We start from the raw sequence: 27,715 nt of genomic DNA on the forward strand, positions 1-27,715 counted from the left end.
TAAAGTCTATTCACTACCATAATTTTTCTGCATACAAATGAATGTACTTACATAAACTAAAGAAAACTATTCATACACACACTACAGTTTGTATGTAGAAGTTTAGATATTACATGTAAAAGTTATGTGGCTGCCGCTATCGCAATCCATATTATCCAGATGACAACCCAAGAAACGATAGCACCAATGTTGAGGTAGAGAGCTATCCTTGCGTGTTGAAGAGCTATGTCCTGTTCACCACGTGCTGCTTCCTCCTTAGCCTGTAGAGAAAAGAAATCATAAATAATCCAGATAGAAAGCACACTTTACGTCACACACACTCTACTCCACACATGCAGAATTATGATAATACACCATTCTCTTATCTTGAATTTTCACACAACTTTAATACAATTATCATCATCATAAGTGCCCTGCAACCAAATTCTGGGCACAATAGTATTGAGCACAACTCTAGCATAACAGTCTCAGATGGAGACTTTACATTCCCGAGTCAGCAACATATCACATTTGTATGACAAAGACTAAAATACAATACCGCTCAAATGCAACGTCGTCTCGCAAGAGTGTAAGCAACTAAAAAACTTGTTAATTAATGGGTATGGCACCCATTTCACTCACAAATCTTCATCTCAAATGAAACAGGATGAATACTCATAAGCGAAATGGGTGTCACGCCCTTTGACTAGCAAGAGAGAGCCGAAACATAGCTTATCGCACGCCTCGCTTTAATTAATCCGGGTCAGTGGGTCAACGCTGACTCCTTCATCTCTCTAGGTAGTTAATTTTGTGCTGGTCATCCTGACTTGCAGTACTGAATTAGCTTCGAGCAAATGCTGTCTTCTGCCTGGGAATTACAATAGCTGTTCAAACACCAGCTCTGAGCCTGCTGGCAATGTAGCTGTGACTTTTTGTCTATTTCTTCTGGTGAGTAGGAAACCAACAATGCAGACTTTCCAACCTTGGAAAAGTTTTGTGCGGGTGAATCAACCCTCAGCTACCTGTAACTAGCCAAGTGTATGCAGAGCCCACATTCATGAGGGCTGAAAACAAGTATTCATACACAAATTGGTTGTCAAAGTGCATTGCCCCTAGCTAAACCTATACGCTGCTGTTACCTGCAGCTTATTTACTACTGCATGACTGAGCTATAATCATTTTACCCATCTGCTATCCTCGGCGACGGTCCCGTTCCATATCACGTGATGCAAAAGTCCGAATCGTCTTTTAACTCAACAGGTAGCAGTCATTTTATGCTTTACACAATGAATCGGCTTTTAACTCCTCAACAGGTAGTAATCCTTTTATGCAATGCACTCTGGAGACTCTGTTAAGACTCACAACTGTACTTTCTCAATCAATGCCTCCCAAATTTAGTGCTCATACGTTACAATATCATTATATCAACTCAGAATAATCATCTGTGAACTAACGTTGATCCAATGAAATGGTTGAATATCATCGCCAATAAACTCCCGCCATCAGCATACTATTTAAAATCCTCTCACGTGATTTAATTTAAACCCACAATCATATTAATTGTGTCTCACGTGATGCCAATTCAGATCCTGATTGTGTAAGTGAAAGCATTAGCGATTTCTGGCTAGAAATTATTTTTATGCGGGTGAGCGGGTGAAAAGCCTTAAATGTGGGTGTCACCCGTGCAATGCGGGTGTCACCCGTGCAATGCGGGTGTCACCCGTGCAATTAGTCTGGCGCCGCCCTCCCCTTCGCAAAAAGTAAAGGTCTGGTGAAATACAAATACCTAATCATTTCAAAAGGAATTCAATTAGACAGCGTACGTATCAAGACTCACGGTAGTGAGTCGCGCGGCCAGTAAAGCAGAAACGCGCGCCGCAGACAATAAATGACGCGACCACTACGTGAGGATTTTACAAGAACGAACGTTGTCAAATTCGGCCTTCCTGTAATCCACCCGTCACTTACGCTATCCCTCTGAAACTCTGGAGTTGAACTCATCGTGTCACTATAGTAACTACCACACAAGCAGTGAAGCAAATCCATGCCGATTGTTTCGTGATCGAGGTTGCCGACATCAAAAGTGAAGTTTCATTTTTTTTTTTTTTATCGCATGCGGTTAGACGCAACCGCAGGTGTATGCCTTGCGTTCCTTTGTGCATTCCGAACATTGATCGCCCTGTTATCGCTTCAGTATTCACTCAATCACCTCAAGATTCACATCATCGATTTCACCATACATGATTACCCTACAGTCGTGATTTCAGCACCAAACGAAGTTTCAGTCGTCCTCAGTCGACCTAGAGGCCAAATACAAATCCCAGATTGTTGTTTTCCGCAATACTCGCTTGGCATGTAGGGCAATGTGTCTTTAAACTGTTCTAAAAGTTTCGTTCAGATTGAAACATTTGTTTTCGAGAATGGCTAGTTTGAAATTTGAATTTAGTCGCCCCCACGTCATTTGCTCTCTAAGAATTTTACTCGGAATTTAAAGAATGACGCAGAGCACAACTGCGGTCACTGGGTATTGATGAACTGGCGCTCTATGTAGTTAATCAGTACATATAGCCACCAAGAAGTGTGCTGCCATAGATTATAGTCCATAGATATAATCTATGGTGCTGCATACCATCCTTCGTTTTGAAATTAGTCGCCCCCACATAATTTGTCCCTCTAAGGGCGCGGCTTAAAGAATGACACAAGAGTACAACTGCGGTTACCAGTTGTTGACACAAGCTGTGAGTAATTAGCACATGTAGCTAGGAAGTGTGCAAAATCGCCTAATACAATTGTCACCATGCATTATTGCATTTTATAGCACCCCCACACAAAATTACACATGTAATTACAACATACAGAGGAGACACATGAATACCAAACACTTTTCACAACAATAATGTAAGAATTGTACAATAATGACTGTAATATAACTGCTATGCAAATGTTTTCCAGTGGCCCGCCATGGTAGCAAGTCTCACATGACGGCATGTATATTCATCCAAGGGAGTAACGAGTAAGTATGATGACAACAAGTTGGTATGACTTCATTTGTAGAATCCAGATGAGTGGGTGTGGCTCCAGCATGTCTAAACGGTTAACAAACATTCCTGTTATAAATACGTGCTAGAGTTGCAATATAATAGTATAGTATTTAAATGCAATAATACATAGTCTCCATTGCATCACTATCAAACGACACTAAGTGGAGGATATTGTTGCATCTCTAGTATGTACACTCTATCTATCAGTACAACCTGTCTTAATGGCCACTAGTATAGAAAGACAACCACTCTTGAAAAGCCAATTCCAATTGAGAATTTATACACTGTTACCAGCTGAATGAGTGAAGGTGGCAATAAACAAGTTCCACCGTAATTTATACACGTGATCTGATCCTGTATATTCTGTCAGTGGATGAGATCCACTTGGCCAGGACAAAATGTGACTCAAGTGCCCTGGATGATCCATACTCAACCAACTTATGACCCAGTGGCACAATGGAACTGACTATTTATAGAGAATACAATTATATTTATTTCTAAGATGTGTGGATGCGTGCATACAAGACATGCTACGTACTGTTTTAGAATTTCAAGTCACCACATTATACACGTACCAGTCAACAATGCTTCATCAGTAAACCTGAAGAAAAGTTACGAAAAATAAAAATTCACATAAGTACAATGAAACCTCATTAATATGGCAGGCTGTGGGACCAAAAAATTTGGCCTGAATAACAAGGTGGCCTTATTAATGAGGTCATAAGTAATGCTTAGCTATATTTGGGACCTACTAGAGGTGGCCAATATAATGAGGTGGTCTTATTAAAGAGGTGGCTACTAAGTGAGGTTTCACTGTACATATAGTTCACAATATTGTGAACAATATTAATGGTTAACAATATACACTGAAACCTGCAGGTCACTTCTTGTGGAAGATTGCTCTCTACACAAAATGACACATTCAGAGATTGTATTTAGATGGATGATACAGTAATGCATTGTGACTTCAATACTCGTGATGTGTCACTGCTAGGCAGCAACCATATACACGGCACTGCCACATCGCACTTGCTCGCACACACAATTTTGCTAAAGATTTTACAAATTGATAATTAAGGGGTGTGGCAACTAGCTGTTTCGCTCGCAAGACTGTGTGGCAGCTGTTTCCCCTCTGTACAAGTGGCCACCAAGACAGGTCCACTGTGGATGAAAGCCAGGCATTAGATATTTGGTATTTCATGTGTTGAAGACATTCCAGGGCTTCTGGTAGTCTCAAATCTCACCACAGTTTAACTCAGGCAGTGTTGTGGTCACCACTAAACTACTGGAATGCTGTGTTATGTTCATCTTATGCTTGGCTACTATATTGCAGAACTGAAAAGGATACTCTGAAAAATATATCCTATGGATAATGACTTCATCACTTTCTTCATCAGGAGCTTATAAGGACCAATAGTGAAACTTTTTACACTTGGGGCTGACAGTCAACTGCCTATGTCTGAAGCAGTGCTTTTGGTACTCTAACAGATTGGCTGCCCCCTTGCTACCAGCACTCACTGTCTCATACGCTGTCATACACTAAATCCATCTCTATAGCCAGTTAGAACAGCATGCTTCTTACCTTTTTTTAAGGCCGCTTAATGCAGCCACCTCTTTAAAAGGCAAGGTCAGAAAATTTTGTCCCTACGGCCTGAATAATGACCAGTTTTCACTGTACTATTAGTGATTAGTGATCATGGAGGATTATTTATTAAGATACTAAGATATACAAACGCTACAACCTCTAAATATAGCAGTAAATTTTTACCCTGGTCCAATGTCTCGTAATAATCGTGACTTCGTGAGAGACTCTACAGGGCCGGAGCCCACGGTCCGGCCGGTCCGGCATTGGCCGGACCACTTTTCAGCTACTTGAATCTGTAAAAAGATCGAGATACTCTAATAGAGCAGTCATCATAATATACCCTAATAGAACAGTCATTGAAATACTGTAATAGAGCATTCAGTATAGAATATAGCCACTGTTCTTCTTAGTCTAAGCCATTACATCTATGCTATTATTGTCTTCAAATCACTGAAAAGCTCCAGTGAGCTATCTGCATGGCACTGCATTGGCTAATTGGTCATGCATGCCATGCATGCATTTGCCACAATCCCAATGGCATCTGTATCTCAAAGAACTAAGCTTTCACTGAAATTTTGAAAATAAAAAGTTGAATTAATTGGTACTGTAGTACAAAATTGCCAGAATATATCCTTGATGTTAACAATTAAGGAGAAAGAGGCTTTGCATGTTAAATAGCTTCCAGATGCCACTTCAAAGCATCTATTTTCAAAAATTTCCCTGAGGGAGCATGACCCCAGACCCCCCTAGCTTGGCATACTATGTTTGCTTAGCACACACAATTGAGTATCATGAAAGCAGATAATCTAAAAATTACATCAAATCAATAAAAAGTAGTGTGCAATTGTGCATGACTATATGACCTAGTCCATGGATGGCCGGACCACTCAAAATCTCTGGGCTCCGGCCCTGCTCTACTGTGACAAATACATGTTTATCATGATATGTGCTAATCGCCTTTTTACAATTAAGTTTTACAACACAAATACATGTATAGTTAAACTCACCAATTGCGACTAAATCCCTTCAACACGAAAAGACAAGTAATGAGACAACCTTGGAGACAACAGCCACACAAGCCTATTCTGGTGCGTTTATTTAGTAGTAATATAAATTTTAAAGGCGTTTATTTACAACAGGACATAATTACGCGCCCCTCTATTGTCTCTGTACATACTTGCCTTTTCTTTACTATTCTCATTTCATTTCACAAGATCTCTTGGCAGGGGCGTAGCTTCTTCACTTGAATTAGTCAATGCTTGAAGTAGATCGAGATACTCTAATAGAACAGTCACATTTCTACAAGTGCCATATTTTTATATTGTAAAGTCTGTAAGTAGCTAGTAATTTAAACTATACAATCCGATGCTAAGCAAAAGTTGTAACTATGCTAAATATTGATTGCTGTGTTACAGCTGTTTTGTGACTGCTCTAATAGAGTATTTTGATCGTTTCAATGCAGTACAAGATGAAAGGCAAAGCGTTGTTAAGGGTTTAATAGTTAAAATGGGTGTTAGTTGACTGCAGTTGCATGCCACTAACAGGGCCGCCCTGAGAAATTAGAGGGCCCGGGGAAAAGAGTTAAAGAGGGGCCCAGGGGCAAGGAAGGGTCTAGATCCTGACTGCTCTATTAGAGTATATCGATCTTTCTTTAAACAGGTATTCAAGTGGCCCCTTTCGGGCTGTGGTAGGGGGCAAAATACCCCAGTTACCCCCAATGTGGGCGGCCCTGGCCACTAAAATTACAGTTATATTTTAATATTCTGTCACTGTAATCTGGGGTTTCTGTCAAAACCATGGAAACTCACCTACTGTTATCAACAGTACATTGCTTATTCTAACAAAAAGTATTGAAATCCCATCCAAAAACAGCTTATAGCTGTAAAAAAAGTGCGCGTCCAAGTAAAGCAGAGTTAACTGCGACAAAAAGTAATGATATCATAATGCGGCCATGTGCGAGGTGTGCAAGTTGTAAAATTAATATTAGCTAATCAGATAATACAATGTTATTGTTAAAGTGTTAATGAGAACTATGTGATGCTGCTAGTTTTTAAGTGTGTGAGCATCTTCATAAATGTCACATAAATTTAATTCTCAATAAAGCAATGTGTATAGATTCTCTGATAGTAATAAATAGTTTGAGTTTGGCCACCTTTCCTTTGTTCGTAGCATTGCTGTATACAGGAAAGGCGGCCAAACTCAAACTATTTATTACTATCAGAGAATCTATACACATTGCTTTATTTTATGTGGCATTTATGAAGATGCTCACACACTTAAAAACTAGCAGCATCACATAGTTCTCATTAACACTTTAACAATAACATTGTATTATCTGATTAGCTAATATTAATTTTACAACTTGCACACCTCGCACATGGCCGCATTATGATATCATTACTTTTTGTCGCAGTTAAATGGAGGTTAATAGCTTAACTGTGGTTAGCACAAAAAGAATCACGCATGCCTCCAGCCAGTTACGCACGTGATGCAGAAGGCGCCATTTGTTGGCTCGTGTGATCGAACTTCAACTCGTCGTGCGTAAAAGTGCGAGACGGAGAGCAATGATATCTCATCTCTACCTCAAACGGAGTGATATCGTGATGAATAATAGGGTATCAACTTCTACTTTTACCCCGCGAACCACAGTGATAACCGTCAGAATGTGACCAGGAAGATTCTCAAGAAAGTTTCCGGCACTAGTTTGATCAATAGTGCTCTAGCCGCGGTGGCACACACAGATCACAACTGATTGTATCGGTAGATGCTCCAGTATCGTCTCGCCGAGTGAGTTATCACCTACCACCGGAAGTCCCCACTAACCAGTCATCGATTTTATACTCATTCTCCTCCCTTCACACAGGAAGGGAGTGAAATATAGTACATCCTGGAGGTAGGCGTAGAGGGTACCTGGCCTTTTTAGGGTAAGGTTGCTGGAATTTTCTTTTGAAAGGAATTTATGGATTGGTTGACTGCAAATTAAGCTGGTTGGATCCCACATTTTAAAGTATAGCCCCTAGGAGGGAGGGAAAAGGGGAATGATAGCTAGGCCTGGTTCAGTTGGGGACAGACGGATTGGCAGCTACATCGGTAGCACTCAAACATCAGCTACGTCAGTAGCAGTCACATCAGCTACTTTGGTAGCACTCACATCAGCTACTTCGGTAGCACTCACATCAGCTACGTCGGTAGCACTCACATCAGCTACGTCGGTAGCACTCACATCAGCTACGTCGGTAGCACTCAAACACCAGCTACGTCGGTAGCACTCAAACATCAGCTACGTCGGTAGCACTCAAACACCAGCTACGTCGGTAGCACTCAAACATCAGTAGCACTCACATCAGCTACGTCGGTGGCACTCACATCAGCTACGTTGGTAGCACTCAAACATCAGCTACTTTAGTAGCACTCACATCAGCTACATCAGTAGCACTCAAACATCAGCTACGTCGGTAGCACTCACATCAGCTACGTTGGTAGCACTCAAACATCAGCTACTTCAGTAGTACTCACATCAGCTACGTCAGTAGCACTCAAACATCAGCTACATCGGTAGCACTCAAACACCAGCTACGTCGGTAGCACTCAAACATCAGCTACGTCGGTAGCACTCAAACATCAGCTACGTTGGCAGCACTCAAACACCAGCTACGTCGGTAGCACTCAAACACCAGCTACGTTGGTAGCACTCAAACATCAGCTACACTAATTGGTAGTAGCACTCAAACATCAGCTACACTAATTGGTAGTAGCACTCAAACATCAACTACAACGGTAGTAGCACTCAAACATCAGCTGCAATGGTAGTAGCACTCAAACATCAGCTACGTTGGCAGCACTCACACACGAGCTACATCGGTAGGACTTACACATGAGCTATGTCAATAGTACTCGAACATGAGCTACATCAGTAGTACTCAAACCGGAGCTACATCAGTAGCACTCAATATCTCATTAACACCTAGACTTGAGCTGTCAGTAGCATTCAATTTGTTATTAACACCCAGACACCATCTGTCAGTAGCACTCAGACATGAACTATGTCGGTAGCGCTCAAATGAGGTAAGTTGGTACTCAAACATCAGCTACATCTCACAATGTGAGCCATGTTGGTAGCACTCACACATGAGTTACAACGGTAACACTCAAACATGAGCTACATTGGTAGCACTCAGTCAAACACTAGCTATGTTGCAAACATGAGCTATGTCAGTAGCAGTCAAACATGAGCTACATCGGTAGTACCCAAACCTGAGTTACATCAACAGCACTCAATATGTCAGTAACACCCAGACATGAACTACATCACTAGTAGCCAGACACGTATAGCACTCAGAGATGAGCTATGTTGGTAGCACTCTAATGAGGTAAGTTGGTACTCAAACATGAGCTACATCTCACAGTATGAGCTATGTCAGTAGCACTTAAACATGTGCTATGTCAGTAGCACTCAAACTGAACTACTATACATCAGTAGCACTCAGACATAAGCTACATTGGTAATACCCAGACAGGAGCTACGTCGGTAGCACCCATACATGAGCTACATTGGTAGCACTCAAATGTGGTAAGTTAAAAGCATTTACACATGAGCTATGTCGGTAGCACTCAAACATGAGTCACAACTGTAGAAAAATACATTGGTTGCAGTCACATATGAACTACATTGGTAGCACTCAACATGAGGTACGTCGGTAATAACCTGAGTGACATCGGTAGCACTCAATATGTCAGTAACACCCAGACATGAGCTGTCAGTAGCACCCAGACATGAGCTACATCAGTAGCTGTAGCCAGACATGAGCTATGTTGGTAGCACTCAAGTTGGTACTCAAACAGGAGCTACATCTCACAACATGAGCCATGTCGGTAGCACTCACACAGCATAAGCTACGCCGGTAGCACTCAAACATGAGCTACATTGGTAGCACTCACACATAAGCTATGTCAGCAGCACCGAAACATGAGTTAAGACGGTATAGCACTCAAATGAGCTATGTCAGCAGTTCTCAAACATGATCATGAGCTACATTGGTAGTACCCAAATCTGAGTTACATCGGTAGCACTCAACACCCAAAATGAGCTGTCAGTCGCACTCAGACATGAGCTACATCACTAGTAGCCAGACATGAGCAGCTATAACAACCAGAAATGAGCTATGTTGCTTGCACCCAAATGAGGTAAGTTGGTACTCAAACATGAGTCTACATCTCACAATACAAGCTATGTCGGTAGCACGTAAACACGAACTACTATACGTCGGTAGCACTCAGGCATGAGCTACACTGGTAGTGCCCAGACATGAGCTACATCGGTAGCACCCATACACGAGCTACATCGGTAGCACCCATAATTAATGTGGTAAGTTAAAAGCTTTCACACATGAGCTATGTCGGTACCACTCAAACATGAGTTACAACAGTAGAACTCCACCTTAAACATATTGGTAGCACTCAAGCATGAACTACATCAGTAGCACTCAAAACATGAGCTACATTGCAAACAGTCAAGAGTGAGTAGCACTCAATTATGAGCTACATCAGTAGCACTCAAAAGAGGTACGCTGGTAGCATTCAAACACGAGCTATGTCAGTAGCAAGCAAACATGAGCTACAAACATCAGTAGCACTCAGTATCAGACATGAGCTATCTTGGTAGCACATAAACACGAGCAGTCAGTAGTACTCAAACATTAGCTATATCAATAGCACTCAGACAGGAGCTATGTCAGTAGCACTCAAAAGAGGTAATTATACAAGTCGGTAACACGGGCTACTAAACTCAGACATGAGCTATGTTGGTAGCACTCAAACACAAACATGAGCTACATCAGCAGTACTCAAACATGAGCTACATCAGTAGCATGCAAACATGAGCTACGAACATCAGTAGCACTCAATTTCAGACATGAGCTATGTTTGGTAGCACGCAAACATGAGCTATATCAGTAGCACTCATACATGAGCTACTTGGTACATAGCACTCAAAAGAGGTAAGCTGGTAACATGAGCTACATCAGTAGCACTCAGACATGAGTTGTGTTGGTAGCACTCAAACATGATCTACGTCCATGTAACACTCAAACATGGGCTATGTCAGTAACACTCAAACATGAGCTATATCATTAGCATTATGCGGACATGATCATGAGCCATGTTGGTAGTACTCAAACATGCTTACATGAGCTACATCGCTGATGCTCAAACAGAAACTACATTGGTAACACTCAGACATGAGCTATATTGATAGTACCCAGACAGGAGCTCCCAGACATGAGCTATGTAAGTCTGTAGCACTCAAATGAGGTAAGCTGGTAGCACTCAAACACAAGCTGCACCAGACATGAACTACATTAGTTGCAGCCATACATGAGCTATGTCAGTAGCACTCAGATGAGGTAAGTTGGCAGCTCTCAAACATGAGTGATGTCAGTAGCAAGCACACATGAGCTACGCCAGTAACACTCAAACGTGAGCTATGTCGATAGCACTCAACCATGAGCTACATCAGTAAACGTGGGCTACATCCATAGTACTCAAACATGGGCTACATTGGTAGCTCTCAAACAGGAATGATGCAACATCAATTCTAGTAAAATTAATGTGATAACTATGTTGGTATCACAGTACAATCATGCATACATCAGCTACCTGACTATCAATCACAGTGAACACGACCTCTTGTCATCACACATTTACACGACAGCTATACTGCATGCATCAGCTGTAGTTGCTACGTCAACAACACTGTACAGTCATTATATTGCTAGCTTCTGACTACATCAGTGGTAAAAAAATAAATAAAAATAAATAATAAAATGAAAAATGGGACAGCCATAGTACTGCTATACATTATTACCATGCACTGTAGCAACAGCCACACATCAACTATATTGTTACATAGGAACATGTCACAGCCGAGGTGGTAGAAACTTCAGCAGGGCAGCTACATATCAGCTATATCATCACCTGACTGCATCATGATCAGGACAGCTACACCAGTAGCACTGTACAGTCTATACTGTTAGCATCAGACCATATCAATTACAATGGAGGTAGCAGAAATATCACCAGTGTAGCCACACACGCTCACTTCATCAATTTGCAGCTTCAGTGGACATGACAGCTACATCAGTAGCACTGTGCAGTCACATATATCAGGTATATGGTTACATCTGACTGCATCAATTGTAATAGATGTGACATCTGGCTTTGTCATGATCCTACATCCACACATCAGATAGATTGCTACGAATAATGTACAGCAGAAGTGTCAGGAATTTCAACTGCATACTGAAAACACCTGACGCATTAGTTGCAGACGTAACAACCATGCCAGGATAGATAATCCTGACCACATCACGATTGCGGCTACACATTAGTTGCGTTATTTGTACCTGCACCATCGACAGATTTTACAGATAGTAACAGCACAGGGCAGCTATGAGCTTTCTCACCTGACTGCATCACTATCACTCAGTATCAGTCACAGTGGGTGAGACAACTATGTCAGTAATGCAGTACAGTAGCCATAGCAATCGCATGAGGTTGGGCTTTGGTCTCTGCAAAATCTTACATACTTAGCATGTCCAACCATGTGCTCAAAGACTCCTCTTCACCCACACTGATCATAAAGGCCTAGTTCCTGCATCAGCTATAACGATAGCACCTGACAGTGTCATTTGCAGTATATTTGACAGTTATACAGTGGTATAGCACAGTTCACTACAGATATGTATCAGCTATACATGACAACATTGATGGCAGTAAACAAAATGGCTACTCAGTTGCCTATACAGTAGCATATCAGTTACTGCACTTAACTGAACGACAGGACAGCTACATTTGTAGCATGGTACAGTGACACATCAGCTAGTCACTACCACTAAATGGCAGGACTTGCAGCAGCTGTGGCCACAGTTTAAGCACGCTTCAGCTACACCGAGAGCATATGACTATACCTGCTAAGTGACCAGCACAGTGTAGTCAGTCATCAACTTGAGCGTTAGCACCAGACTATATTATTTGCTGTAGCTAGATGTGGCAGCGATGTTCAGTAGCACATGTACAGTACACACATATCAGCTAAATCAATAACCAATAATCAAGATGACCAGCTGCGACTAGTACAGCTCACTTGCTGGGAACACCTTGACTAGAACTCCTAGCAATCAAAAAAAGAAAAACAAACAAAAAACAGACTAGAATATTCTATATCCAGCTAGTCAGGATGTGACAGATAAGCAGCACACTATAACAGCTATGGTGACCACCGAACAAAGCAACCAACTGAGTCTAGATCTAGTAGCACTACTTCAGGCAACAAGACAAAGTTGTACTAAGGTATTTGATCATTACCACATGCCAGCGGTATCATGCACCAGTTTATTGAAATCACACCAGGCATGGTTAACACACATACTTACACTTTAAATAGAGATGTGAGATTGCCCTAAGCAGTATCAGATTAGGGACACATAGACACATCAGACTGGGCTGTGCCTCAATTCTCCGGATACGGGGAACACGTCAATTATGATTGTGTCAAAAGTGCACAAATAGGTGAGCCAATATTACTCACTATGACTGCACTGCGAGCTGGGGACAGAGCGCAACTGCACATCAGCTAGGTCATCACATGACTACAGTGCTAAAATCCAACAGGCCATGCAGCCACTAAAACGCACTTGCATACACACGTACATCATAGATTAATAACAAGCTATAGCTACGGCTACTGATACTGCCAACTTTGCACCACGCTGGTGACACACCTATAGCAAGCAGTCTTAGCATAAGTCATAACTATGACCATTAAACTTCAATCAAACAAAGGCTGTAGTGTCACGCAGCTAAGTATCGATGAAGCTGGGGTAGTCCGCTTACAGCGGATTGCTCGCCAGACCAGGGCATGGCACTGATACAACATCACTCACTTAACGTTTTGAAATATATTCCTTTCTATACCGGCCAGTATCAACAACCAATAGCAATTTGCAGCTCCTAAACTGCGCTGCTGGCACGGTTTACAGAGGTGGCCAGGTAACCATGAATAGGCAGACACACGTGCTAACCCTATGGCGCTAACGCTTAACAGTGCCTATCAAAGGCGACAAGACCTCATCTGGGCGATAGGAAAACCAAGCTCAAACAAGATGATCATTTTTGACAAGGTTTAAACTACTCCAACTAGCCACTTAGAACCCCCTGCTACCCCATTATGGGCTTTCTTTGGGCTATGGAACTCTCGTCCAGATAGGCTCGAGTTAGCTGCAGGGGCCAAAAATCCTACATCGAGCCATACAGATTACAACAAAGGCTCGAAAACGCAATAGCAGCTACGTGCTTGTCACCGACCTGCGTTGAGAGGGGATCACGTGCACCTGATCACGTGATTAAACAACCTGACCACCTGCCAAAAAATATAGTTAATAGTGATACTACCAGCATCTACTAAATGTAATTCGATGAATACTTAATACCACCAACAACCACAACTATAAGTGATTCGATAAATATGTGCTAACTCTGCTTTACTTGGACGCGCACTTTTTTTACAGCTATAGGCTGTTTTTGGATGGGTACTAGTTACGTCAGATGATTGCACTTCAATTCGAACAAAAGCATTGTGTTGCCAAGGCGATTTCTGTGTGAACGTCATTGGCATGCACTAATTGGCTAGCGCCGAATCTGGGCGCTAGAAATGATTTAGTATCTGTATTTCACCAGACCCTTACTTATGCGAAGGGCGGGCGGCGCCAGACTACCGTGCAATGCGGGTGTCACCCGTGCAATGCGGGTGTCACCCGTGCAATGCGGGTGTCACCCGTGCAATGCGGGTGTCACCCGTGCAATGCGGGTGTCACCCGTGCAATGCGGGTGTCACCCGTGCAATTCGGGTGTCACCCGCGCAATGCGGGTGAGTTGGAAGGTCTGACAGTGTCACCAGATAATTCATCAATTTAGGGGCTCTAAATAGTGTATCTGCTGTACTGAGAGTTTTCCCTGTTACATGATGGATTTTATACTGAAACTTCATTAATTTGAGTCTGAATCTAAAAACACGAGGGGGCAGTGTGTCTTCCTAAATTGGTACCATAGGTTTGTGGTCAGTTTCCAGTATAGTGCATTTCCCCAGAATGTATTCTGAAAATTTCTCCACAGCCCATGTCAATTCCAAGGCTTCCTTCTCTATCTGTGCATAGTGTCTCTGTTTCTGACAGAGCCTGTGAGGCAAATGCAACTGGCCACCAGGAATTTTGTTGCTGCAGTAAGACAGCTTTTAGTCCATGGGATGAAGCATCTGCACATACTTTTGTTTTTGCCTCTATGTCGTACAAAGTCAGCATATGTGGTGAGGACTGAGGAGATTGTCTCCTTCAGTTTGTGGAAAGAATTATCCTGAACAGGTGTCCATGTTCAAGTCACTTTGAAACTCAAAAGCTCTCTTAATGGTTTCAAGTTCTATGCGATGTTTGGGGAAAATTTGTTCGTCTGGTTCACCATCCCCATGAACCATCTAATTTCAGTGACAAACGTGGGAGCAGCCGTCTTTTGTATTGCACTAATGGCAGTTGTCTTCTATGGATCAGGTGAGATCAGTAACATGACCTAACAACCGTTAGACATGACTGGTTGAAGTGACACTTATTTTGTTCAGTGTGATTCCAGCTGTCTTGAGAGTAGCATGTAGTCTGGCATTGTGCTCTGCTGTGTCCTTGCCATAAACAAGTACATCATCAACTTGACAGAGTACCCCTGGAATGCCTGAAAGAACTTCATTCATTCTACATTGAAATATTTCCAGTGCACTAGAAATTCCAAATGGGAGTTTGTTAAAGGAAAATCTCCCAAACAAGGTAATGAAAGTAGTCAACAGCCTTAATTCAGCTGCTAGTGGATCTGCCAAAATCTGTTGTTGGCATCAAGTTTACTGAAAACTGTAGCCCCAGAAAGCTGTACTAATGTTGTGTCTATACTTTTGGCATAGGATGCACTTCCCTTAATACACCTTCATTAAGTGGTTTAAGATCAACACATATATATGTGCACAGCTCTCCCTTCTTTGGGAACAACTACCAATGCTGCACACCAAGGGGTTGGTTCTTCCACTGATGATATAACTCCCAGGGTCTGCATGCATTGTAACTCTGCGTATACCTTTGCTCTCAATGCTAGCAGATTGTTTGTTTGAAACTAATTCAGTACTGCAAGTCAGGATGGCCAGCACACAATCAACTACCTAGAGAGATGGAGGTTTTGAGGAGAGCTGACTATGAGTGGTAACCTGTGGTTATTTCAGTCCAGAATTGTGGTGCCAACAGCAATGAGACAAATGACATTAGAGAAGATCCATAATGGGCATGATCCAGCCCATACAAATAAATGTCTGGTTTCCTCAGTGTTGTACCAAGGTTTAGGGATTTCCAGGTTGAAGCTGATAATGCTGTAACCTCTGTCCCTGTGTCTACTTTGAAGATGATTGGCTTGCCCTGAATCTCAATAGCAATTTCCCATGTGTTGTTCTCTGTAATAGGGTTGGAACAAATGTACAAATACATCCTCCGAAGCTTCTTTTGAAAATATTACCGAAGCTTTGAAGAATGTCATGTCAACAAGTAATGAACACATGTGATGGTCATTAGGGTGTACAGCGTAGTACAAATTCCTACACTTTGTTATAGATCCAGTACAACCATTAATTGTTTAAACTATAACTACACCAAAAATACATAAATGGCAGATTCCACTAGGAGTGACAATGTTTGTGCGACTGGTTCAACTTGTTAGTATCCATGGTAATGAAGTTTTGGTGTAGTAAAGCAGCATCCGAATATTATGAAACCGAATGAAGCTTCGAACTATTTGTCTCAACCCTACTCTGTAGCATTAACAGTATCAAGGTATCAGTCTTGTGTGGGTTTTAAAGGTTCCTCTGTTGTAAACTCATTCAAGACTTGTGGGCATTCAGTGGTTGTGGTTGACAGGCACTGGGCACTGAAGTGGCCTCTTCGGTTGCAGCAGAAACAAGTGGCATCTCTTGCTGGATACACCATCTACAGACTTGGGAAGTTGAAGGGGGTAGTGTATGGTGTGCTGAAAATGCTATTTTCAAGGAGTTTTATTAAAGTTTTACATTTCCAGTGCACATTTCTGTGGTACCATGTCATAGTACATGGTGTGCTGTAGGAAACAGTTATTGATGGCACATCATCAGTGTTTTTTCTCTACCACCCTGTGTTTCCATCATGTAGTGGGATATATACTTACTAATGTACTAGCTGCCATTAATACACACCTACCATAATATGCACCACTGTAGGAGCATATAAGAACTGTTAAACCATAATACTTTTAAAAATAAAATTGACACGCTAATATCTACCAGCATATGCTAAAGTTCAAACCTAAACCTAAACATCCATCTTGTTTGTAGAGGTTTGGTATCACATGCAGAAGTTATGAGGCTGCCACAACTGCAATCCATATTATCCAGATAACGATCCAAAAAACGATAGCAGCAATGTTGAGGTAGAGAGCTATCTTTGCATGCTTAACAGCTATTTCCTGTTCACCACGCGCTCCTTCCTCCTTAGCCTGTAGAGAAATAACAAAATAAATAAAAATAATCCACGCTAAGTACACACTATGCATATTCACACTACACACATGTACACATGGTATTATTAATATACATGTTACTGAAGCCATTCTCATGGTCATGACTTTTGATTCTAATGTTACATCAACCAGACATTATCTATAATTAGTTCTTTTTCTACTCCAATACTGGTTATAACTTCTCAACAATTATCATCATCATAATCGTACACGAGTGCTATGCTAACAAAAGTTTGGGCAAATCAATTTTCTATTTTAGCACTAACTGAAAGTTCTAACTGTAAGTTTGGCTTTTAAGTAGCACAAAATTCTTTTCCATTCTTCTGCCCTAAAGTATTCCTAATTTTTTTTAAGTTTCACATTTTATCCACATATTTAAAAAATTATCCTACTACACTGGTACTTGATAATCCAAATCAAATGTAAAAAAGACTGTTAAAGATAGCCTGCATGCATTCTGCAATGTAAGTTCTGTTGGAGTAATTGAACAAGCTCAAGACTGAATTTGTAATCAGCTGTGTAGAAAACTGATATCCCAGTTAACCTCACATCATTGTGATACCAGCAAAATGCCAGAATTTCCTACGTACTTGTATGAGTACTCACACAGAAAAGTTTATATATAAACAAATACCCTAACGTACCTGAACAGCAAGGAAAATGGCAGGAATGGTGCACACAAGGGCAAAACAGTTGAAGAAAATGCACAGTATGGTCATCACAATTGATAGGATAGTGTAGTCAGGAACACTGGATGAGACATGGACAACTGTCGAGGTCACCTGTGGCTGACCAGTCACCACAACAACATTGCTCTAATGAGAAGATGAGACAATACAATGACAAGATATCACACAGATACAATGAAGTCCCATGCACAAGGAATAAAATAGTTTCAGTTCCATATCTTGCTACTTGTCGATCACATGTGCATAAGTGTGTGCATAGAGTGTGCATGCACCAAGGCACAATGTGGATGTGCAGGCTAAGTCTATTATGAGTTCCATAATGTGAATTAGCAGCACACTATATGTATGTATGTGTGTAGTGTGCAAACAGTTTATATATTATATACAGTAATTGCACACAACATGATTGAGTGGCTAACCACTTATCTTTTGTTTTATGTACGTCACTAACTCACAGTAGTTTGTTGCTGTGGCTGTGGAGGTTGTGGGGAATATCCTTGGGGTGGTGGTGGTTGATTCCCAGGGAGATATCCCTGCGGAGGAGCAGGAGAATACCCTTCTTTTGGAGGATATCCTGTTGCATCTGGTGGAGGGTATCCAGCCTGAGGTGGGGGATATACCCCAGTTGGTGGAGGATATCCTCCTTGAGCTGGAGGATATGCAGTACCTTGAGGGGGATACCCTGGTCCTGGTGGTGGATATTGCTGGTCTGGATAATGAACATAATAAATACATAACTTTGTCAAATACATGCGAAATAAACAGCACTTATAAATACCACTGCTGACAAAAAAGTGACTTAGCAATTACCTTAGCTTATTCCTATAGCTCTACATGGAAGATGTATTGCTACACTGGAAGGAAATGGAGGAAAGGGGACAGACCATCTTAATATTTCTATCACAAAAAAATTAAGTTCAATTAAGGATCATAGGAATAAAAAGTTATGAAACAAGACTACCTATACCTGCAGACAGGGGCGATCCAGAGGGGGGTCTTTGGGGTCTCGAGACCCCCCTTCAGGTTGAACCTCAAACAGGAAATCTAAGACAGAAAGTGCACGGAGGAAAGCAACAGATCGTGAAAGATCGATATACTCTAATAGAGCAGTCCCGAACTATTATGATTAACTATGATATAGCATCATGTGATGATAGCTTACGTGATATGGATTGTTTAAAGTTCAGCAAATGGCGGAAGACACACGCTTATTGTGCGTAGAAGAGCCGGCAGCTGCAAGGGAGCAATGGCATTTGTAATCACTGATATTGTTGTAAAGGTACGTCTGATTTGTAAATAAGGAGTATTTTACTGCCGATACTTTTCTTTTGTGGTAATACACCTGACTCCGCCTTTGGTCAATCTGGGCACATGATATTACTCGGCTGTTCTTGAGACCTTAGTGACCTCACCCATGCAGAAGACACAGAATGCTGGTCCCCGCACTCGACAGTATGAATTACAAAGTGGTACAGGAGTTAGCTACTTCATAGTTCTTCAACTTGGTCAGGAAGATCAACTTCACTCGCACTTGCACAAGGTTCACTTTTGGTGCCACTTCTGCGATGGTGACGGCAAGCAAGAAATGTGATCGAAAATCTATGGTATGATGAACAAGTGCTCCATCATTCATCATGACTACTGTGTGCCAGGAAGTTGTGTATGTAGTAAGCTATAAGTCTACAATAGCATAGTATATATAGCAATAAGCTGCACAAACAGCAGTGTAGGTTTCCAGCTAGTTATAGATAGATAGATACACACATCGTGCTTGTTAAAGTTTGCCTAAGGGCACGTTTTATGTATGAATGCTACATACAGCTGTAGGCTGAGTTGAATGATTATGTGAACTTTAGGGGGTAATCCTCCACCCAGCTCGGAGACCCCCCTCCTGGATCCGCCCCAGCCTGCAGATACACTAGTGGACATTAAATCTACAGACTGAAGTAAGGATTAAAGGGAATACCATAAAACACAAAATTTAGGTGGGAAATTTTGTTAACAAATTTAGCAAATTGACTGCTTCAATTTGCCAAAACTTTCTTGTCCAATTCTGCAATCCTCAGAGTCAGCTAAGTAGAGATTATGCAGTATATAACTATATTGACATGAAGTGACAGGTGATAGCATGAAGTGAGGCATATAAGATTTTATCTACTGAAGAGCCGTAAACAGCCACCTCCTGACTGAAGAGCTGAAGACAGCCGCCTCCTTACCCCAATAGAGATTTATCTTGAATTATTCCTTCTTCAGGAATAACTTACAGACACATTTGTAAGTCAGCTGCTTGATAATGCAGATGGCAGTAACAGTAAGGGCCCTCACAACATATTTACTCCATCCAGAAGTAAGAAATCAGAAAACAACTGCAGAAACAGTGATGATGTTTTTCAAGAACTAGCTTTGAAAAAAGAGGAAGGGAAGAATTGGACGCAAGTTACAAAAGTTTCGAACAGTGATAAATGCTCACGCGAGACAGTGATTGAAATGAGGCTTGCGACAAACGATTTGAATTTGTTGGTGGAAAATGGCAGCCACATTAGTCTCAAAAGCATTGGGCAAGATACGTATCTCCTTGCAAAAATGAGTTTTGTTAAAAGAAGAACAAACACAAAGTAAAAGTTTTGGTAGAATAGTTTGATGGATTGAAGGAGTTTTATCTACTTGAATTTATGAATGCTGTTGAAATGGATGAATTTCCTGAGCAATTAGTAATCAGCTGGGACCTGAACTTGGAATATGGAGCAAGAAAGGATAAAAAAGAGTCTGGAATTACAAGATGATAAATGACAACTGACTGCTTTGCTTGCTTGTTCAATGCCTGAAAACTTTTTTCCAATACAATTGGTATATCAGGGTAATTACCACCATGTGTTTGCAGAAGTTTAATTTTGCAGTAGATTGGGACGTTACTTACACCAGCAATCACTAGTGCAATGAAGCTACAATGCATCAGTAAATCAGCAAGATCATATTACCATATATAGATTAGTAGTAAGCGTAAAGAGCTCAAGCTTGCTGTTAACCAGCTGCAGTGGCTATTTTCAGCAATTTCATGGGACAGTGTGCATCACAGCTCTTGACATTGCTTGACACAAACAATATGGTCATACAAATCTAAGCCCAATTAGCAGAAGAAACTGAGCCTTTAAAAGGTTCTGGGCGTTATTTATATGTGCAGATCTGATAATTGGTTAATTTTTTCCCCTTCAAATTCTTTGTTGCTATGTTTCCATTTCTTAGCTGGGTTTTCATCACTTTCGATTCTGATAGCCCATCTGATAGGTACACCACTAGCAGCAGAAGCTACTTCAGATCCACTTGCTGTTGGTCACAATTTGCGCCAACAGAAACATGTACAGTGTCACTGATGCTCTTGGTCATAGAATTTCAGATCAATTTCTCTGCATCTTCTTCACTCTTTGTTTGAAATTTTAACCTACAAAGTACCTCTAGCTCTACTTGAGGTAAATCTGATAAATAATGCCATCCACCAGACACCAGACGCATGATTCTGATGCAACACCTGATAGATATATGTGATAACCATGAACCATGGACTTGATGCTAAAAATGTACTTCATTTCTTTACTTGCATGTAAAAAGGTACCAGCATGTGGCATTGACTAATTATCACATGATTTTAAAGATGCACATCTGTTCAGAGGAATTTTTGTTATGGCACTTATCAATTGGAGAAGGTCAAGTCATTGTTCTATCCAATGTTGAGGTGATGAATCTCTGATAAGCACCACACAATATCTTGGTAGTTTGGTGGCACCCAACCTTTCACATAAAGTAAATCCATGCTAAGGGTCTGGCACTGTCAGCAATACTACCAGAATAGCGTCTTGATTCAGGCTATGTGGGATTAACTGTATATCTCACTGTATGTAGTGGTATTAGACATTATAAAGAAATATACTCACAATTACTCCTACAATGAACAAGCAGCTTTGTTGTTCTAGTGGATTCTTATTAAGCATTATAGGGCCCCCATTGTCATGACCTTTCGCAAATTATTTCTATAGCACACATTTTTCAGCTGATGTAGATCAATGCAGTTTACTTTAGAAAACAGAAATAGTCAGGGTTTTACTTAACGGGGTCACATAACAGTTTCTCTTAGAAGAGGTGATGATAGGTAATCATTCCCTGGAGTTCTAATGAGAACAACCCAAAAGGGTAATTGGAAACAGTGGAAACTGAAAATTTGAAAGTGAAACTATAGAAAACCAAAACTGAAGGGTTGAAGATCAAACCTTCACACAATAATTATGCCTAGTGGTCACTTGACTTTTTACAATGACCACCCCTTTAATAAGATTATCGCCAACATAGTGACCATATATTGTCCACATAGCTATAAGCTATACTTTAAAACCACCGTATTGTAGTGACCATTGTGGTCTTAGAAAAATTGCAGTTTACTTTACCACTTGATTAAGAAGGTCATCTATTAAAGATATTTTTCCCATTTACTCAAAACGTGATGTGGTATGGTGTAACCTCATTAATCAGGCATGCATGAGTATGGTCACAATTTATGAGATCATAAATACACCTGATGATCCAGCACAGACTATATTTATTAAGGGTACAGGATACTGCAAACCCACATGTACACTATAAATCATTTTGCATGATTTAGGGTTTTGATATTACTTGATCCATTATTTTTTTTTATATATTTATGCATTCTTGACTTCTCATTAATTGACATGGAATTCAAATGTTGTCATGGAAACACGATTGCCCCAATGCCAATTAGTAAAAACCATGAACCAAAAAATAAAATAGCTAAAATCAGACCAATAAAGAACCATGAAAACTTACTAACAATTCTAAGGTGTGAAGAACATCGCTTGTGAGAAACTGACAAGAGGATTTGTGAATTATGTGTCTAGTTGCTGAAATATGGTTACAATATGGCCTAAAATATGATGTTGCATTCACAACATTAATTTTTAAATTCATATCACAAGCATTAGAAACATTATTTCTTTCAAATGGTTCCATCAGGACCTACACAAGAAGCCAAACTAGTAGTCTGTTATACAAAATTTTTAACAACTTGTTTGACAGTCCTGATTGTTGGTTCAGGAAATTATCACCATTAGTGAGTGGGCAAAACCTAAACCACACATGTGATTACAGGTGCACCAGTTGCTAAGTGTGTTATTTCTATGTTACCATAGATATACAGACTAGCACCCGAGATTGGAATCATCTCATGTGAGCCAATAAAAATGTATTCACTGGATCATTATTACCACCTTCAAAAAAGGTGGGATAGTAAAATACGCCATTCACAATACGTTTCTGTAAAATGTCAATATGAAAGAGTGTTTGTTTAGTTGTCGGTAAAACTTCCTTGCAAAATGGGGTGGTTAATTAGCGATAGGACTTGGTTTGAAGGTGTGTCTCTCAATGCAGCTGGCCAATACATAGCCACCATTATCAAAGGAACCAGAGTTATAGCACACAGCAACTAATTTTAATGTTTTAGGAGAGTAGAACTAGTCTTTTGTGTGAAATTCGAAGGTATTACTACTTCCGGTAACAATGATCCAGCACGAAAAACCAGATATTCCAATCCCAAGTACTTGTCTGTATATCTATGATGCTACCTTGAACAAACACAAAACTCCATAGACCACAGTGAAGCATCCCAGTGGACTAGCAGAACAAGCTATCCTAGCTACTGTTGTTGATACAACTAATATTATTCATGCTTTTAAAAGCATAAGCTTGTCACAACTCTGGTTGTCACAACTCTGGTTAATTCACAAGCAACAGCACAAGCTGGAATCTCATGATTACTGTTACATGGAGCGTGCTACTAATATCCTCAAAATTAACATCCTATGTCAGCCAGCCTGTATGCACTACCGCACTCTATGGCATGCATCAGAGCTATGCATAGTTTGGGAAAAACAGGGCAGCCCAGGACATTGCTAGATGCTAGGTGCTAAATACACCTACATTTGCCCTAGTGAGGAATTTAGTTGCTGGATTTCTATTGCTATAGCCAGTACTTAGGTATATCAAGCAGTCTGACTGCGCCATTCCCTGGGTGCCCAAAATGTGAAATAATGTATTTATACAAATGTGCTAGCATGCTTAATTGCATTGAGGTGGATGCCAGCGATTATTCAAGGACAGGTGGGTGGGTGACTGTTCTCGGCATGTTTACTGCAGCTTCAATCTTTATTCAGTATGAGCAATTCAAAATAGCACCCCTTCTGCCATGAGTAAAGATTGCATGATCGCCGTTTGTACGTCCAATGGAATTGAGTATTAACACCAGTTCTATTAACTGGGATTCACTACCAACTATACCCAAGGATTCCTTGTCTGTTAACCTTATTTACAGTGGTAAATTGTGTTTATGACCGTCAAAATTTGGTACAGGAATTGGGTAAGCTTTATTCTACAATAGTGGCTTTGAATTTTCGCAATTCGGGATGTTGGCCAATAATTTATTCCATAGGTGTGCGTTTTCACTACTGTCAAAGCCAAGTTTTTTAAAAAAAAATCATTAGAGTTATATTCCCGTAAAATGAAGGTATGATATTTCATGAAACTTTGTATGCTAAATAAAGTATCACAGACTATCACAACAAGTTTTTGAGCATAGATTAAGTCGTAGCAAAGTATTAGGCCACCCTAAAATAACTCATTAAGCGCATGGGTTGAAACAAACTGTTTTGTGTGGCTAGTGGCATAGACATGATCAAGGTTCTGCCATAATGCGCTGCTTTTTGGGTGTGCATTATACAAGTAGTATGCAGTCTTATTGAGGGGAGACACCCAAACAAATTTGTCATGCCAAAGTACATATTAGTTACTGGTATGTACCTACCTGCATAATATATGTATCATATACAGTATGATAGAACTGTATAGTAGGGACCACAAAGGAGTAGGCGTGGCCCATGAAAAACTAAGCCCAAGCAAGCTTTCAGATTGAACTGAAATGCTTTCAACAAGTTACTACGAAAAATTTTTTTTAATTATTAATTATTTAACGAAATTTTCTACTGACTGACTGACTGCCTGACTGACTGATGCCTTCAGACAAGCATAACTCGATAACAGCAAAGGCTACGGGCTTGATTTTTTTACTGTTTCGACGTCATTTCAGTCCAAGAGGTGCCTTTTGGCATACTGCAGTACATACAATGCATTCTTCTTAGACTTACCAGTGTCCTCCTTTGTGTCCTATTTATCTTTGCTGACAGTGAAAAGTGTCGATTTGGTGGTAGCACGTGATGGCTTCCTTTCGTAACAGAAATCATTTGTATTTTTCAAAGTGGCTACTTAGATTGCAAAGGTGCTTTTCGAATAGTTCTTGATTCGTACTACTGTGTAACATGTTGAACATATCCGACAACAAAGCGTAATAGATACTTCACTTTTCAGACGATAATTGATATAACTGGGGCGCATGGTACCATTTCTTTTTTTCGGCATGCATGGATCACAGAGGTGCTTTTTGAACAGTTCTCAATTCAAAATGCTGTGTAAGGGTTGCAACGAAGCATAATGGATACTTCAATTTTCAGACGATATAGCTGGGGCATGCAGTGCCATTTCAGATGCGATGTGCGTGGGTTCACCAGTCATAATAATTATTTACAAAAAAGTTAACAAACAAGTACACAAAAAATTGAAATTTTCAACTAGAGTAAGGACCATAGCACATCGATAAAAAGTACTGAAACAAGCTGGAGTAGTGCACGATATTAAATCACCGTAAACAAAAAGAAGTGTTATATCCTTACTGTACATTTCTGTTATGGTATCTAGGGATATAACACTTCTTTTTTTTTTACTGTGATTTAATATCATGGACTACTCCAGCTTGTTTCAGTACTTTTTATCGATGTGCTATGGTCCCTACTCCAGCTGAAAATTCTAAATTATTTTGTGTACTTGTACTGTATAATACCCATATGTCACAACCCACACTTTCACCTTGTTAAGCTAGTGAAACTACAATGCTTTTTGTGTTTTAGATAACAATGTCATTGACACTACAATTATCCCCTTATTGTACATCGCTTTCAATTGTGCAGACGAGACTATACATTGCATATCAGTACAACTAGCTATTTACATAGATTTGCTTTGCTACACCAACAGTTTGTAATACAACTGAAGAGAGTGTCCTACTCTATATACATAGAAGAGTATATCATGAAGTTTTGATGTGACAACAAAGCGTTAGGTTTGTGGCTTACAAGTAGCCATAAAAGTGCAATACTCACAGAGCTCAAGACAGCCATATTCATGAATGGCCAACTAAGAAATGCCAGCCTAGTTATGTTGTCTAAACCCATGAACGCTTACTTGAAGTTCAGTGAGAAATACTGAGAGAGCTCAAATAGTTTGATCACTAGCAACTTACATAGCTATATGCATGCGGCGTTCAATCAATCTTAATGAAATCATTAATCATACAAAGAGAAACAAGACAAACATGGATGGACTGGGCTCACAAACTGGACATGCCGCTTTAAGCCTATTAGTAATCAAATGCTGGAGAGACCATTATATAACTGCTAGTACTATACTCTTCCTACATCACAAAAGTTGTGTGTGTATAATATCATATAGACACTAAAATATTTTAATAGCTAATTGTCAGGTGCTGTAAAAATAAAGGTTGTGGTTTATACAGGTCATGTTATTGAAAATAACATTTTATGATCCATGGTAATGATGTAACTTATCAAAGGAAGTTCTTGCTGTTTCAGTAATACCCTAAACAAGTCAGCCACCCACGAGAGAAAGTGCAGTATACTGCCTGTTTGTAAACATGTTGCTTTGTTTTTAATAAGGGAAGACTGCTCAGTATAAAAATACTGCTATTTACCCTGACAAACATACAGCTATTCAGTACATACACATAATTACATACATAAATTTGACTTATGTAGCTATAGCCGCCATTAGTTGCCATACATACATACATACATACGTTTTTTTTTGTTTGTTTTTATACATACGTAGCTATCAGTGCGGGCGTCTGTAATGCATGGGATCATTCTTGTAAAGCCTCAAAAATCATCTGTTCTTACCCGTATCAAAGCGCTTTTTTGATAAACAGTTGAGGCTTCACCGCGCGCTATTAGCTAAATGTTCCTTGGGTATAGCTAGCTATACAGATTATAGCTAGCGGTATGGGAGGATTCCCGTGTAACTATAGACTTAATAACAAAAAAACGAGGGCTCAGGCGAACAGACTATAGGCAACAAATGGTTAACCCCAGCACCGTAGCTAGCCATATATCAAGTATAATGTCGTGCAGTCAGGCCGTCAGTTCACTGGCTTCCGTTTCGGGAAGCGCTGAAAAAGGGTCTGGTCGCGCTTCACCGTGCGTGCATGAGACTCGGAACTGAGTATATAGATGGCCGGCTAGAACAACATGCCATATTTTGCTGACCTGTCATCTTTGGTCGCAGAATCACGCGGGTTACTCTCGGATCAGTTTCGCTCCTAGGCGTCGGCGCTAAGCTCACGTGATTTTGTATTTGTTTTCAACGCTTCATGCCTGCGGGCGCGCCCTTGCTCATTTACAAGTTTTACACAAATTAGTGCTACACACCCTGATTGCACTAGTCCGAGGTGAGCTCAATTAATTAATGCACTTTTTGTTGTTATTTTGATGTTGAAAAACATTTTAGAGCAGGGGCTAAAAAGGGGGCTAGTTGTAGCTAAATCACTTTTGGTTATAGTCATATAGTTGTAAATAGTGATTGGGCTAGTTGTAAATTTTAGGCAAAACAAC

The 27,715-nt window shown here is 40.4% G+C and overlaps 1 protein-coding gene and 1 long non-coding RNA gene across 3 annotated transcripts; both read right to left on the bottom strand.

Moving 5' to 3' along the window:
* LOC136250470 (cell death-inducing p53-target protein 1 homolog) lies at positions 1-27,503 on the bottom strand. Of its 2 annotated transcripts, none has more exons than XM_066042677.1 (4): positions 27,371-27,503; positions 18,374-18,627; positions 17,874-18,044; positions 1-260 (listed from the first exon to the last, which is right to left on the bottom strand). In XM_066042677.1, exons 1-4 carry the CDS (start codon positions 27,375-27,377, stop codon positions 123-125), a joined length of 570 nt encoding a protein of 189 aa, XP_065898749.1. In that variant the 5' UTR covers positions 27,378-27,503; the 3' UTR covers positions 1-122. The 2 variants fall into 2 exon arrangements, with proteins under 2 accessions (XP_065898749.1, XP_065898748.1); XM_066042676.1 differs by lacking the exon at positions 1-260 and adding an exon at positions 16,942-17,205.
* LOC136250468 (uncharacterized) lies at positions 2,833-4,792 on the bottom strand. The gene is made up of 2 exons (XR_010698557.1): positions 3,559-4,792; positions 2,833-3,065 (listed from the first exon to the last, which is right to left on the bottom strand). It is a non-coding gene; the product is annotated as an uncharacterized lncRNA (long non-coding RNA).
* Positions 27,504-27,715: the final 212 nt, after the last annotated feature.

The sequence above is a fragment of the Dysidea avara genome, chromosome 3, assembly GCF_963678975.1.
Source record: "Dysidea avara chromosome 3, odDysAvar1.4, whole genome shotgun sequence".
NCBI classification, from domain to species: domain Eukaryota; kingdom Metazoa; phylum Porifera; class Demospongiae; order Dictyoceratida; family Dysideidae; genus Dysidea; species Dysidea avara.